Source organism: Epinephelus lanceolatus, chromosome 19 (assembly GCF_041903045.1).
Source record: "Epinephelus lanceolatus isolate andai-2023 chromosome 19, ASM4190304v1, whole genome shotgun sequence".
Taxonomy (NCBI): domain Eukaryota; kingdom Metazoa; phylum Chordata; class Actinopteri; order Perciformes; family Serranidae; genus Epinephelus; species Epinephelus lanceolatus.
This window is the reverse complement of record NC_135752.1, coordinates 4,358,235-4,374,070: the sequence shown is the minus strand read 5'-3', so window position 1 is coordinate 4,374,070 and position 15,836 is coordinate 4,358,235. Positions and strand designations below refer to the sequence as shown.

Sequence of the window (15,836 nt, the reverse complement as noted above, 5' to 3'; positions counted from 1 at the left end):
TAGTCAAACTATTTTCATAGTACACTTTAGTTTTTATGGGAAAGAGTTTTGAGTGAGTACTTCATGTGTTCAGGAAAAATGGGACAAAAATGCTCAAGTGGGACATTTTTCAGCCTACACACAAAATAAATGTCACAAGACCCCTGTCTGACAGGAACTTTATGTCAGCTTAACATAACTTTTTTGATGTTGTTGTTTTATGTCATATGATCATAAAAACATTGAGTACATATTTTGGAAGCCTATTTTAATAATTTCATTGAACTATGGAAACACACTGTGGCAAGCCTAAGTTTCTCAAGTGCTAGAATAGGGCAAAGAGATGAGTTCTGGACCAGGAAGTGCTTTTTATCTTACCTCAGCACAACTTTATGTTACTCTAATACACACACAGGCAGGAAGTCGATAACTGTATACGACTTAACTCATGGTGCAAAATGTCTTTTACTACAACATTAACTGTAACCTATTAGAACCATTGTGAAATACATAAACACTAATCACTGCATAATGTGTAAAGTGAGTGATTTAAAACAGTGGTTCTCAACTGGTGAGTCACGGTCCAAAAGTGGGTCGTGGGTCCATTCTGAGTGGACCACAAGTGGCACGCAAATGTTAAGATTGTAAATCAATCAATCAATCAATCAATCAATCAATTTTATTTATAAAGCCCAATATCACAAATCACAATTTGCCTCAGAGGGCTTTACAGCATACGACATCCCTCTGTCCTTTAGAACCCTCGCAGCGGATAAGGAAAAACTCCCCAAAAAAACCTTTAATGGGCAAAAAAAACGGTAGAAACCTCAGGAAGAGCAACTGAGGAGGGATCCCTCTTCCAGGATGGACAGACGTGCAATAGATGTCGTACAGAACAGATCAACATAATAAATTAACAGTAATCCGTATGACACAATGAGACAGAAAGAGAGAGAGAGAGAGAGACAGAGAGAGACAGAGAGAGATGCAGGACAGACGGTAATGACAGTAGCCTACAAAAACATTAATGAAAGTAATGATATAATAATATAATTATAATTCTGGTTATTGTGGTAATATGTTGAAAGTATATATAAATGTCTGACAGTATACATATGTGACAATAATCATATGTGTATAATAACAGTAGAAGTATGACTAACGATAACAGCAGCAGCAGGAGGCATCTGGCAGGACCACGGCAGCAGCACAACCACACACGTCACACTAAGCAGCACAAAGCACAAAGGCTCCGGAGAAGAAGCTGACTTAGTGACATGCAGTAACAGGACATATGAGAGAGAGAGAGAGAGAGAGACAGAGACAGACACACCTTGTTTTGAAGTACAATGAATATCCAGCACAGAGCTTTTATTTTGAAGTGTTGTTTCCTGCTGTAGAATGATTGAATAACAGACAGCAACCTAACGAGACAGCAAACTAGCTCATTGACATGACCAAATGCAAGTATGACACTGAAGATATTAGAGTTTAAACTGTGAGACCTTGAAGTAATGACTATGGACAAATCTGGACCCCGTAACTGGACCAGTTAGGAGCCACTGATTTAGAACACTTTTAAACACAGTTTTCTCCTGCTTATGGCCTTAAACACATTGTCTCACGTCATGCTGGGCAAAATTGGCTTTATAAATTTTAGTAAGATCAACTCAAAAAATTGTTGACTTAACATTAAAAAAAATATAAAGCTCACAAGGGATGAGTTTCCATGTCAAGTTAACATAAAGTTTTAATATCATTTTTGACAGCCTGGGCTTTTGTGTAAACTTTACATTAAATTTTGTGTCATGGGTGAATTGATGTTTACAGTGTAAACCAGCGTGTTTTTAGGCTCCTAGATGCCATAAAATCACAAGTTATATTACTGTGTGGCATCCTGTCATATTACAGACATTTTCATTAATTTTGTCATTTAAAAACAATACAGATTAAAAAGAAAAACAATAAAGATAATGCAGTAAGTCCATGTCAGCCACAGTGTTTCAGAATTGGCCATCAGTGTTACACAAATGCAAGCACACACACACGTCTATTGTAGACAATATGGCACCAAGGAAACAGGCAGCAAAAGTACAGGGAAAGCATGGTAGAAGAGTTGGACAATCCTTTTTTAAATAAATAGCCACAGGTTACATGAATGATTTAATAAATTAATAACTGAACTGATTACTGGATTTAACCATTAAAAGACAAACAAACATGAAAGTCCCACTTTACCTTAGCAGGTGTCCCATTTCACCGGAACATCATCAGATTGAAATCATGGTTCTTGATGTGTTTGAAGGTCTAAAGTTTCTAAATTATTTTACTTGAGAAGATACTTCCTTATTAAAATACAGCAGAGACCCATGACAAGTTCTTAAAGTAACACTCAAGATAGTCTTCATAGTTTTAGGTGGTTTTCTTGGTAATACACCAAAAAGTGTTCAGCCTAGTTAAATACAGTTATGAGGTATTTATACTTCAGACTTAATGGGTTTTGTCATGTTATCCTTTAACTACACATTTCATAAGGATGTTTTTTTTTTTACCTTTATTTCACTACATTTGTCAGACAGCCAGGGTCTTAGAAATGATCATTAACCCCCTTTCTTTACTTTTTCTTAATTATTCACATTTTCTCTATTTTGTTTATTAAGTTCTTTTTTTATGTTGTTCCTAAAATATGTATTATGGTGTGTTTAAACCTTCCCATTGCCCCTAACATTCTGTTGGAGTAATAGTGCATCCTTTCCTTTTTTCTGTTCTATTTAATTATTTATCGGGATGCACAATATTGGCATTTATGTATGCAGCTCCCTATGTGTGGAATCCTTTGTAGAAGGACTTTAAGTTGCACTCATTGGTTCCTCTCGGACATTTCAAAGCTCTGTTACAGGATTTCTGTATGCAATCATCTATATGCCACTATCAGTGTATTTTAGCTGGTCTTTGTAATCTTGTGTAGTTGCCCATGTTTTATGTTTTTCATGGTTCACTTATAGCACATATTAACTTACTTTTTGGCTGTTCTCTGTAGGAATCTCATTCTGTGTTTTATATTGCTTGTTTTAGAGCTACATATTTAGTATTTTTGTTCTATGTTGTCTGTCTGTAACCTACAGTATGCTGCTGCCCGTCTTGGCCAGGACACTCTTGAATAAGAGATTCTTACTCTCAAGAGTTTTTTGCTGGTTAAATAAAAAATAAAATAAATACTGACAGGGGCCTTCCTGCTGCATAATGAAAATGTATAGTTAAGACACTTACAGTGCACCTCCCTGAGAATCTATCAGTACTTTTACTGAAAGCAGAACTTTGCAGATTTTACATATGGAGATCAGATTACTGGTAATGAAAAGTAACACTCAGCCTTCAATAATGTGTAATGTCTTCTGTAGCTCTGGGGGAGCTTTGTCGAGTCAGAGGAACACGTAGGACAGAAAGCTGTGTTATGAACTGGAGGTGCGAGGGGTGCTGTGTCCCAAATCTATCCATCTATTGTCATGGTATACTATTTTAGCAATTAGTTTACAAAAAAAATGCCTAGAAAATCTTATACCAACAGGAAATACTGTATTTGTTTAAATCCAGGTCATGTTGTGGAAATACCACAATTAAAAAAAGACATCCTGTTGCGGTCTTATCAAAACATGAAATGGCTGTCAAATTGTCTTAACCCAAAGCAGATGGATGGTATTCCACAAAAACACATATACACCATAACTTAATTTAAATCAGATATATTTATATTTCATTAAAGTGGTCAAAATGGAATGGGCTCAAACAACAGAGAATTAGCATCCACTAAAAAACAAAGAACAAAAAAAAATCAAGGTGTAAAACTCAAATGTATTTGTAGTAAAAGAGCTGGTGGCATATGAAATGACAACCATCATGTACAGTTCATGCACTAGTTGACTGCAAACATTTTAAATAAAACAGTGAGCACAATGGCTTCTCTTTGGTCAGCACATAAAAGCAACAAATCATTTGGTCTGTGGAGATTATGTTTAGTTCTCACTGCAGTCCTTTCTCTTTATTACTGAATGAGGGTCATTATCATTCACAGCAGGAAGTCAACTGCAAACAGTCCTGCTGAAAGCCCACTCTTACATTCATAGCAATAAACATGTAGTACATATATCACTATGATGACACATGAGAACAAAGACAGAGACAATGAATTAAGAGACAAAGTCAAGGCTAGAAGATATAAGGTGTGTTTTATCAGTAAAGTCCTCATTACACATCAAGTGTGTGGGGCTCATAGTCTGTGGATGAGAGTGTCTGGTCAGGAGTGTCCCCCTCACAGTGATTTCCTACCCTGTCCACTGAGTGGACTCCTGCTAAAGCTCCAGTGATGTCTGCTCAGTCTCAGCACTGTCAGACAGTGCATGGTCATTTGAGGGCAGCTGCAGCTGCCTCTTGGATACAAGACACGGCCTTCTGGATGTCCTCCCCCGTCTGTTCGACAGTGACCACCACTCTGATACTGAAGACACACAGGTGGAGCAGTTAGATGTAACACAGCAGTGTCAAGGCGACACAAACAGATCCATATAAACATTCTGACACTCATTTACACAGAAATAAAGCTCACTGAACTCTATATGTTCTGTAGTGATGAAACCTTTACAAGAGTTGACCTAGGTAAATCTGTGCTCTCATGATTCCCATTTATTCTTTTACCGTAGAATTAATGTATGCACTGATTTATAGACGTCTCATAATGTAAGTCTATGGAAGAAACCAGAAACTCTAAAAATTAAGTGTTTACATTGTCTTTCTCCTCTGCTCTGTGGATGCAAGCCGCAGGTCTGTATGTTTGATTTGACTGTGTTTGACCTCTCTTTATCCTCTTAAAACAACCCAGCTGGTGACTGACATTGTAAGACACTGATGTTTTGTTGTAGAATTTAGATTGTGATGTCTCATAGCTAAAGAAATTGAAGCTGCTACTGCTGCTGAGTGTGAGCTTCGCCTCTGGGAGAGTCCATTCAGAAGCACAGACTAAATGACAGGGCTAACCATTAGCATCACACGCCTTTTCATCGATGGTTTAATGACAGAGTCTAGCCGTTTTGGTGCAGGTATGAGTTGTTGGGACTGTTTAACTGCATGGTGTTGGATGTTAGTTGCTGCTGCAGCTGTGTAGCTTGTGCTTACTGGGCAGATATTAAAAGGACCATTCGGCAGAAGAATATCAGCTCTAGCTATGGCTGTAACAGAAAGTCTGCTGATCTGGCGGGGAGACAAGATGGTCCAAGATCAGACCCCCGGCACTAAAAGGATCAAATGCAGGTATTGCTTGACTGGAGATGTTTCGATATTACTTGTGTCCGAGTTATTTCGGTCAATACCTTAAAGGCAGGGTCCGAAATTAAGACCCAGCAAGCGCCAAATTCGGGTGGACTTTTCGTTTGGCAAGTGAAACTATCCACCACACTGGCAGGAAAATGTTTGTACCAAAATAGTCATGTAATAATTAACTATACTCAGAGTCTCTCCTGTGTAAATGGTGACATTAAGGAGCGCACTACTCTGCTGCTCTTAAGCTGCACCTCTGCTGTTTGTCAATATGTTAACATGTACAGTTAAGTAAAGCCACAATTATAGCTGAACTAGGCCATTTAATTGGACTACCGTCCTTGTCCCAGTATGCAAGCATGGGAGGGAAATCAATTTATTGATCTAAATATATCAACTCCACTACAATAGGTGGCGATATTTTATTTGGTTGACCTATTACATCACACACCAAACAATCAAGCATCATCCAGCTGTTTTGACACTTTTTTTGTACAGGTCGACATTCTGTTGTCCTCCCATTTATGTATTTTAAAATATTTAACTCTTTCAGCTGACACAGCATAGACTGTCTCCTTGTCCATCCAAAAAGGCACGGCTCTGGATGTAGATTTCACCATGTTGTTATTGGCTTCTTCTTCTGTTACGCATTTAATGCTATTCAGCTTCCAGGTCAAAGCCTGGGCCAGAAACTGTGGAGCATGCACAGAGCACTTAGGCCAGTGTGGGTCTGACTGACTATATACATGCAGGAGTGATTCGACTCCCAGTCACATTATCTGGGTGTGTTAGTCTGACTTTGAGAAATTAGACTTAGTACGATTTCAATTGGAGTACCATTTTTACACGTATTTTAAAAGTGCGGTTTTAGTTTTAAGGATAGAATAGAATAGAAAGAACTTTAATGATCCCTGAAGTGAAATTCAGCAATAAATCACAATTAAACACAATAAATCAATAATGTCATGTAAACACACTGTTTCAGATATGGAACATCTGCTGATTGGCTAAACTTGCTGCCGGTCTGCTGCAAGCTAGCTTTGTGCCCATACTGATAAATGTAATGAAATACACTGAACAAAAATATAAACACAACACTTTTGTTTTTGCTCCCATTTTTCATGAGCTGAACTCAAAGATCTAAAACATTTTCTAAACACACAAAAGACCATTTCTCACAAATACTGTTCACAAATCTGTCTAAATCTGTGTTAGTGAGCACTTCTCCTTTGCCGAGATAATCCATCCCACCTCACAGGTGTGGCATATCAAGATGCTGATTAGACAGCATGAATATTGCACAGGTGTGCCTTAGGCTGGCCACAATAAAAGGCCACTCTGAAATGTTCAGTTTTGCTTTACTGGGGTGGTCTGGGGGGGTCAGAAAACCAGTCAGTATCTGGTGTGACCACCATTTGCCTCACGCAGTGCAACACACCTCCTTCAAACATGCTCAATGGGTGACATGTCCGCTGAGTATGCTGGCCATGCAAGAACTGGGATGTTTTCAGCTTCCAGGAATTGCGTACAGATCCTTGCAACATGGGGCCGTGCATTATCATGCTGCAACATGAGGTGATGGTCATGGATGAATGGCACAACAATGGGCCTCAGGATCTCGTCACGGTATCTCTGTGCATTCAAAATGCCATCAATAAAATGCACCTGTGTTCGTTGTCCATAACATACGCCTGCCCATACCATAACCCCACTGCAACCATGGGCCACTCGATCCACAACATTGACATGAGCAAACCGCTCACCCACACGATGCCACACATGCTGTCTGCCATCTGCCCTGAACAGTGAAAACTGGGATTCATCCGTGAAGAGAACACCTCTCCAACGTGCCAGACGCCATCGAATGTGAGCATTTGCCCACTCAAGTCGGTTACGACGACAAACTGCAGTCAGGTCAAGACCCCGATGAGGACGACGAGCATGCAGATGAGCTTCCCTGAGACGGTTTCTGACAGTTTGTGCAGAAATTCTTTGGTTATGCAAACCGATTATTGCAGCAGCTGTCCGGGTGGCTGGTCTCAGATGATCTTGGAGGTGAACATGCTGGATGTGGAGGTCCTGGGCTGGTGTGGTTACACGTGGTCTGCGGTTGTAAGGCTGGTTGGATGTATTGCCAAACTGTCTGAAACGCCTTTGGAGACGGCTTATGGTAGAGAAATGAACATTCAATTCATGGGCAACAGCTCTGGTGGACATTCCTGCAGTCAGCATGCCAATTGCACACTCCCTCAAAACTTGCGACATCTGTGGCATTGTGCTGTGTGATAAAACTGAACATTTTAGAGTGGCCTTTTATTGTGGCCAGCCTAAGGCACACCTGTGCAATAATCATGGTGTCTAATCAGCATCTTGATATGCCACACCTGTGAGGTGGGATGGATTATCTCGGCAAAGGAGAAGTGCTCACTAACACAGATTTAGACAGATTTGTGAACAATATTTGAAGGAAATGGTCTTTTGTGTGTATAGAAAATGTTTTAGATCTTTAAGTTCAGCTCATAAAAAATGGGAGCAAAAACAAAAGTGGTGTGTTTATATTTTTGTTCAGTGTAATAACAGAGGCCCAGTAGTCTAAACCAAGATGATAAACTCTTTGTTATTTCCCACGTCAACAGCAGCAGTGCATTACCTTACTCAGAGCCTTTTACATAAAAGAGTCAAAGTTAAATGGCCTCTGGAGTGGCAGACCGGGGTGGTGGTCCCCATTTTCAAGAAAGGGGACCAGAGGGTGTGTTCCAACTACAGGGGGATCACACTCCTCAGCCTACCCGGTAAGGTCTACTCCAGGGTGCTGGAGAAGAGGGTCCGGTTGATAGTTGAATCTCAGATTGAGGAGGAGCAATGTGGTTTGCGTCCCGGACGCGGAACCGTGGACCAGCTCTTTACCCTCGCCAGGGTGCTGGAGGGGGCATGGGAGTTTGCCCAACCAGTCCACATGTGTTTTGTGGATTTGGAGAAGTCTTACGACCGTGTCCCCAGGGGCATCCTGTGGGGGGTGCTCCGGGAGTATGGGGTTGGTGGCCCCTTGCTAAGGGCCATCCAGTCCCTGTACCGAAGGAGCATGAGTCTGGTTCGCGTGGCTGGCAGTAAGTCGGACCTGTTCCGGGTGAGGGGTGGACTCCGCCAAGGCTGCCCTTTGTCACCGGTTCTGTTCATAACTTTTATGGACAGAATTTCTAGGCGCAGCCGAGTGGTGGAGGGTGTCAGGTTCGGTGATGGGAGGATCTCGTCCCTGCTTTTTGCGGATGACGTGGTCCTCCTAGCTCCATCGAACAGTGACCTCCAGCTCTCGCTGGGGCGGTTCGCAGCCGAGTGTGAAGCGGCTGGGATGAGAATCAGCACCTCCAAGTCTGAGGCCATGGTCCTCAGCCGGAAAAGGGTGGATTGCCCACTCCAGGTCAGGGGGGAGGTCCTTCCTCAGGTGGAGTTTAAGTATCTCGGGATCTTGTTCACGAGTGAGGGTAGGATGGAGCGGGAGATTGACAGGCGGATTGGGGCAGCGTCAGCAGTGATGCAGTCGCTTAACCGGTCCGTTGTGGTGAAGAGGGAGCTTAGCCAGAAAGCGAAGCTCTCAATTTACTGGTCGATCTACGTTCCAACCCTCACCTATGGTCACGAGCTCTGGGTAGTGACCGAAAGAATGAGATCGTGAGTACAAGCGGCCGAAATGAGTTTCCTCCGCAAGGTGGCTGGGCTCAGCCTTAGGGATAGGGTGAAGAGCTCAGACATCCGGGAGGGACTCGGAGTAGAGCCGCTGCTCCTCCACATCGAGAGGAGCCAGTTGAGGTGGTTCGGGCATCTGATAAGGATGCCTTCCGGACGCCTCCCTTGGGAGGTGTTTCGGGCATGTCCAACCGGGAGGAGACCTCGGGGCCGCCCCAGGAAACGCTGGAGGGACTACATCACCCGGCTGGCCTGGGAACGCCTCGGGGTTCCCGCGGAAGAGCTGACGGAAGTGGCGGGGGAGAGGACTGTCTGGGCTTCTTTGCTGAGGCTGCTGCCCCCGCGACCCGGACCCGGATAAGTGGAGGACAACGAGTACGAGTACGAGTGCGAGTTAAATGGCTCTGGCTTCACTCATTCCGATCTTCCCTTTGACAATAAAAGCCCAGGCAAATACACTGCACCACTTCTGAGGCTGTGGTGATAAACTGTTCAATAAACTATAATGACTTTGATTCAAAATTTTCTCTAACCTCTTCTTTAAGATGGTAAAAACTTACTATCTCAATGAAATATCCTAATATAAATGTATATGTGACACAAAAGGGCAATTTATTATTTTGGCAGTAAAACACATGCTTGGCCTGTGGATTCTTTCATCTATCAGCCCCATTGGTTGGTGAGTCAAAAAGTTAATCTGAACTGCTTGAAAGTATTAACTTCACTGTAGAGTCCCTTACCTGGGAGGGGGGAGGAAACGCTCCTCTTTTTCCAGGTAACGAGCAAGGGTCAGAGCCACGCGTCTTTCCAAACACTGACACAGAAAACATGGAAATTACTATGAGCTACTAAATAACAATCTCTGTCAGTGAGTACATAGGTAAGTGTATATTAATCTGGATGTATCTGATGTCTTTCATGTAGTTATGCTGTGGTGTATAATGTATTTATGTGAGACCCTGTACAGAGTGTGGCAAAACATTTCTTTGGGAAAGGACAATAAAGACTCTGTCTTTGTTAACACTACATTATATGTCAACTTATTAACTACAGCTGTGGCAGTACTTTGGAGTATGGTTAAAAATATTTTGTAAATAAATAATTTGGAGCATAAAATAGCGGATTAAAAACAGAACATGCTAATAATTTTCCTCTGGTTTGTATCTCAATTTATAACATGAAGGGCATACAAATGTGACAGTTCTTTCTTTCTCATTCTTATGAGGAGGCTCATCAAAGTCAGCAAAAGACTTTTAATTTGATATTGTGACATTACATCTGGACTTCTAAGACTTCTCAACAAATTTTCATCACAAGAATCTCGGTGTATATTAATTAAAATATAGGTTTTGGACTATAAATAAATAAAAAAAACTTTAATAAAGTGTGTTGGTTTGATATAATCAGCTGGAACAAACAGGACTTACATAATCTACAATGGCACGAAGCAGCTGCATGTCAGAGTCTCTGGAGCCTGAACTTCTCTCCAGCTGTAAGTGAAGAGCAGGGGCACACTGCACACCGACCAACTTCAGACCTGGAGTTCTGTCATATATCGGGGGGGAAAAAGTACAACATAAGATAACACTGACATACGAGCGAAAACAAGCCTGAAGCCTTGAACATTATTTCTTTGAAAATTGCCACGTCTTCTTGTCCCTGCTTACGCCCTCTGCTGGCCTGGATAAGGAGTTACCCTGATATACAGACAGCTGCCATCTGCTTTCGAGTTCTCCTGACAGCAATGAGCTTCACTGAGAGGCTGGAACCTCACCTGAGTATTAACCAGCCAGCAATATGTGGATTGTCCAATTCACTTTACCCACACTCTTGATTGTTGCTTTGGTAACCAAAGTAGTACAAGTGTGGTATGAGGGATATGAAGAGGAGCTGAGAGACTTTATAGAGCAGGGGTTCTCAACCTTTTGTAACTAAAGGCCCACTTCCAATTCATTTTGGAAGGGCCAACTGAGAAATAAAACCACAAGAGTTTCACGAGACAGTGAAAAAGTATTAAATCAGAATATCCCTGTCTTTCCCCGTCTAACTTCATTCTCAACCTACATTAGAAAATGACTGTTTATAAAATAAACTCAGCAACATACCTTGAATTATGCAGAGAATGTGTTACTGATTTACCATACTTCCTTTACTGAATATTGTAAAAAAATGAATGCCATAAGTTTTGTCTTTTTGTACTACTTTATATTACTATTACTGAAGTCTGCTGCTAAATTCAGCATCATGTTTCGCTCAGAACAGTTTTTAATAAATCAGAAGTTAAAAGACTTGTAAACTGTGTTGTTAATGCAGACGAGCAGAGGATTAGCTGGGGAACATCTCATTTATTCACTTTACATGGAGCAACAGTTAATACTTAATTATGTTAAATGTTTGCTGAATATGTTTGTATATCTTAATAAGTCATCAGAAATCAGAAATCATCTTTAGAAGGAACAGATGTTTACCTTAAGCTAGCAGTTAAAGTTAACAATATTTTAACAGAGCAAGACAAGCTAATTGCTAGTGTACTCGGTTGAAAAGGAACAAAAAAAAACAATGCTTTGAGATGCCTGTCAGAGATGGCAGAGGTATGATCACATAATCCTGTTTGAGCTGAAACAGGTGGTGTGTTCCATGTTTAATTTCCAATTGCTCTTGGAAAGAAGAATAGAGTACTGTAATGTAACCATTGGAAATCGCCGGTTTTGGTTCAATGCTGCAAGGGACCATGTGGGCTAGGAATAAGGTGGATACACAAATTAAATTTTGATCAAAGAGTTGAAAGCTTTGTTGGTTCCAGTGTGTGGATGACGGATGGAATGTAGTTCTCTGCTGCTGAACTTTGACTGCTGATGAGGAAAAAGCACTTTTGGAATTAGAATTGCGTTGCGGAAATTTTCTAAAGCCTACTGTTATTAGCTCAAAAATGCTGATAACAAATAATTAACAGGCCTATTTGATAAGTGTTATGTCTGCTCAAACCATAACACAGTGGAGCTGCTGTGAACCATTGACAGTCTGGAAAAATGAGTAGGAAGCCACAGGAGAACAAAGGAGAAATTAACTGGCTGCTGCTCTTTTGTCTTGTGCTGATGTGGGAAGGAGAGAGACTGTAATGCAACTTTCTAGAGCATCTTTTAATTTGCTGTAATTTTAATTAAATTTAAATGTAATTAAAGAAATGCAATTTGCAGATTTTGCACCAGCTTTTCCCAGACATTACATCAGAGACACAATCCCCCTTTACGCTGCCTCTTCAAGGCGGAACCTTCATGCTGTTTTGCCACCGTTATGCTGTTCTGTAATGGGGGGACAGCTCTGTCTCACATTAAGGCTGGCAGTGGAGGTAGTAACAGTGTCAAAACAAGGTCCGTATGAATAGGACAGCCGGCAGGATGGGATCATGGGCAACATGGGTGTGACGTTTTGACAATGTGTTATGTGTGTGTTAGCCACCATGGAAGCTTTAAATATTAGCTAATGCGGGGCACTAAGTAGCTCACCTAGTAGAGCAGGCACCCGATGTGCAGTTGCTGCATGTCATTCCCTCTCTCTCTGGATTTCACACTACCACTGTCCCATCAATTAAAGGCCAAAAAAGCCTAAAAAATAATCAAAAAAAAAAAAACTAGCTCGTAGCAGTTAGCAGCTAACTCATAGAAGAGCAGCAGCTGAAAATGTTGCCAAATTGGAAAAACAACCAGCCTTACCCTCCATGCATAGGACGAGATCAGATATCTTAAGTCTAATGCCAGGTTTACACTACACGATATCAGCCCGATTATAGCCTTACCCAGTGATGTACGGTGCTGGCATGGATCGTGACTGACAGGAATGTCGTACGCGATAATCCATCGTTTCACAGGGTGAAAGGGGAAAAATGCCGGCGTGAAACAGCAGAGCCACTTTATCAATCCGGTGAGTACTGCAATTAGCATAGCATCACGCTAGCAAACAATGTTATTTCTTCATAATGGAGATGGACATAAAGTAAGAAAATTAAAAAATAGTGGCGGGGCTTTTACTCCCCACAACTGCAGAGGCTACCAGCTTTATTTGAAACAGGCTACATTATAAACGGGCCATTATTTATTAATCCCTCTGTATTTTTTACACTTTTACTTTTTATCGGCTCCCGTTTCCCTTGATAAAGTTAATGCATTGCACTGTTTATTTCAAAGTAGACTTGTGGAGGATTCAGTGACTTGCATGTTTGTGTATGGTACTTCAAATGTAACTCCTGCCATCTGGTGGCACTTTTAACATTACTATAATAACATTTCATCCATTAGGATTTTACATAATGACGGATATAGGGAGCACACAAACGCACTGTTTTTAAATTCATATGCATCGAAATTCGGGAATTTGGTTAAACAGTACAAATAACATACAAAGCAAGAAATAATCAACTTCTGAGCAATATCAAAAAATGTTTTGTTACAGGGAAGGGGGATTAAATTTAAGAGGGAAATTAAATCTAAAAAAATATTGTGTTTAGGGGTTTAACGATCCATCAATCTGGATCGGTATTTTGATTCAATGATCAATGATCCAATCACATCGATGCAAAGCGTAAACATCGATCCATATCATTATATTGAGGTTACGCCTTTATTTTGAAATTCTGTGTCACCATAAAACAGCAGCAGGCAGACGGCAAGCACCTATGAGAGAGCCGGTGATGAGGACAGCATTATTTACTCGGTGTGGAAATTATTTGGATTTTTATTTGAAAGCACATGCTGCATGTAAACAATGCCGTTACAAGATAAGACACGACAGACCTGCCTGGATGACCATCTCACTCTGCTAACTTTTCACTACAGCAACATATGCTGCTCTGTTTCAACAATGTTTGGCTGAAAAAACGTGCACACAGGCTGAAATTCAACCATATTGTTCTGTCGGAAGATATAATGATGACTTGAACCAACACTGAGTAAGAAAAATAACAATGTTACATGTAATTTGTTAAGCTATGAGTAGAGGGAAAAAAGTCCCCTAGCCGCTAGGCTAATTCATGCAGTGTAAACATGCTTAAGCTAAAAACTATTGTTTTGTCCATGAACCTCGACAGTTATTACTGAGCTGAATATGAAACTTTTGTTGAATGATCTTGTTGGTAATCCATGTTTTATGGCTGTTGGGAGAAATTTGCCATCAGGGTTTTAAGCCAGATAGCCCTGAAGTTTTAGGAAAAAGATTATGTTTTTTATTATGTTTAAATGAAAACATTTCTTCCAGAAAGGTCTCTCTGGCAGAAAGCCCTGAAGGCTAACTTATCCCATGTGCTGTTTTATGTGTGTTAGTAGAGTCAGTATAAGGCAAACTTTACTGCAACTATTATTTTTATCTTTTACAGCCAAAAGCAAAAAAGAAAGGGGTGGCAGCTTCTTCTGTAGCAGACTGTGTTAAATGGGCAGATAATATCATCTCATATAAATTGCAGATCCCTGAATCACATCAGATCAAATCATATTGTGACAGAATGTGTAATATTGACAGATATTGTATCATTGTCTAAAGAATCAATATAATATCGTACTGTGATGAAACTGGTGATTAACACCCCTAACTGTGTTTGTACAATTTTGAAATGTATGTGTATTTCAGTGTGTGGGGTGGAATTATGGAATGGGTTAGATGAGGAGTTAAGGGGGACCATTATTATAGAACACTTAAAAAGATGTACAGACAAAGCATTTTTAGGAGGTATGCAGAGAAAGAGGGTTTATGCCATAAGGTTGGTTTATTTATTCATCTTGGCTCTTGATGTTATTTGGGATGTAAATAAAGTTGAGATGGGGTTTGTAAATTTAATATCTAAGATTGTTTTTTTTTTATCTCTATTAATGGTTGTAAATACATTTGGGTTAGTTGTTGACAAATTCATTTTTAAATGAGAGATGAATAGTGAGAAGGGGGTAGGATTATATAAGTGTACATTTCTTCCTACTCCTTTTTGAGCATGTCTGTTGATGTTTTCTTTTACGTTTTTTTCCGGGGGGCTTTTCAAAGTAAAGATATGCATTCATTTATTTATTCATTCATTCATTCATTCAAGGATAATCTCAGATAGATAAATTCACCCACAAATAGAAGGTCTGTACCCATCCTACAGTGACAAACTGTAATCAGAGAAAAAACACACCCTAGTACAGGTGAACTTACCCCTGTAAAGCCTTGTAAACATGTTTGCACTTTTCCCTCAGGACAGTAAAAATATCTGCAAAACAGATGAAGATAGATGGATGAGTGGATACAGATCTGAAAACAGAACTGCTTCTTACTAAAACTACAATCAGCCGGAATCTGAAATAGAGAACCCTCTCTTTAATAGCAGCTTGTCTGAAATAAAGACCTCTTTCCAGCTGAGGTAAATACAGGCCCTCAGAATGGAGGGTGGAGAGAGGAGAATGAAGATGAAGACAGAGCCTGTACCTGGATCCTCCTCCATGATATTGAGAGCCTCTATGGCAGCAGCAGCAAGCATTGGAGGCAGGGAGGCAGAGAAACAGTAGCCCTGGCCCGACAGACGCTGGAAAACACAACAGAAACTGCTCTTACATTTTAAAGGGGGATTTATACTTGTATGGCAGACCCTACGCCGTAGCCTACGCAAGTGAGCATTTATACTTGTGCGGTGGTGTGTCTATGTCACTCTGCAGTTACACATCCAAAACACTGGTCATCAGTGAAGGTTTCTGTGAAGTGCTCTAAGGTTTAGTTGATTCAAAACACACTCAAAACACACATTAAATATGGCTTAATAGAGACAATTTTCAAACAAGAACACAAATTGGCTTCATTATAACTCACAGGATTCACAGACAAAAGACTTGTCTTTATCTGGACAC

At 40.6% G+C, this 15,836-nt stretch overlaps 1 protein-coding gene across 1 annotated transcript in view; it reads right to left on the bottom strand.

Annotated features, from left to right (window-relative positions):
* Positions 1 to 2,597: 2,597 nt before the first annotated feature.
* The window catches only part of sptlc1 (serine palmitoyltransferase, long chain base subunit 1), a 33,538-nt gene continuing 20,299 nt past the window's right edge, over positions 2,598 to 15,836 (bottom strand). The window contains exons 11-15 of the mRNA XM_033646850.2: positions 15,421 to 15,517; positions 15,151 to 15,205; positions 10,401 to 10,518; positions 9,714 to 9,787; positions 2,598 to 4,474 (exon numbers count right to left, since the gene is read on the bottom strand). Of these exons, the coding sequence (XP_033502741.1) occupies positions 4,381 to 4,474; positions 9,714 to 9,787; positions 10,401 to 10,518; positions 15,151 to 15,205; positions 15,421 to 15,517 (438 nt within the window). The 3' untranslated portion in view covers positions 2,598 to 4,380. The remainder of the gene's footprint in view (positions 4,475 to 9,713; positions 9,788 to 10,400; positions 10,519 to 15,150; positions 15,206 to 15,420; positions 15,518 to 15,836) is intronic.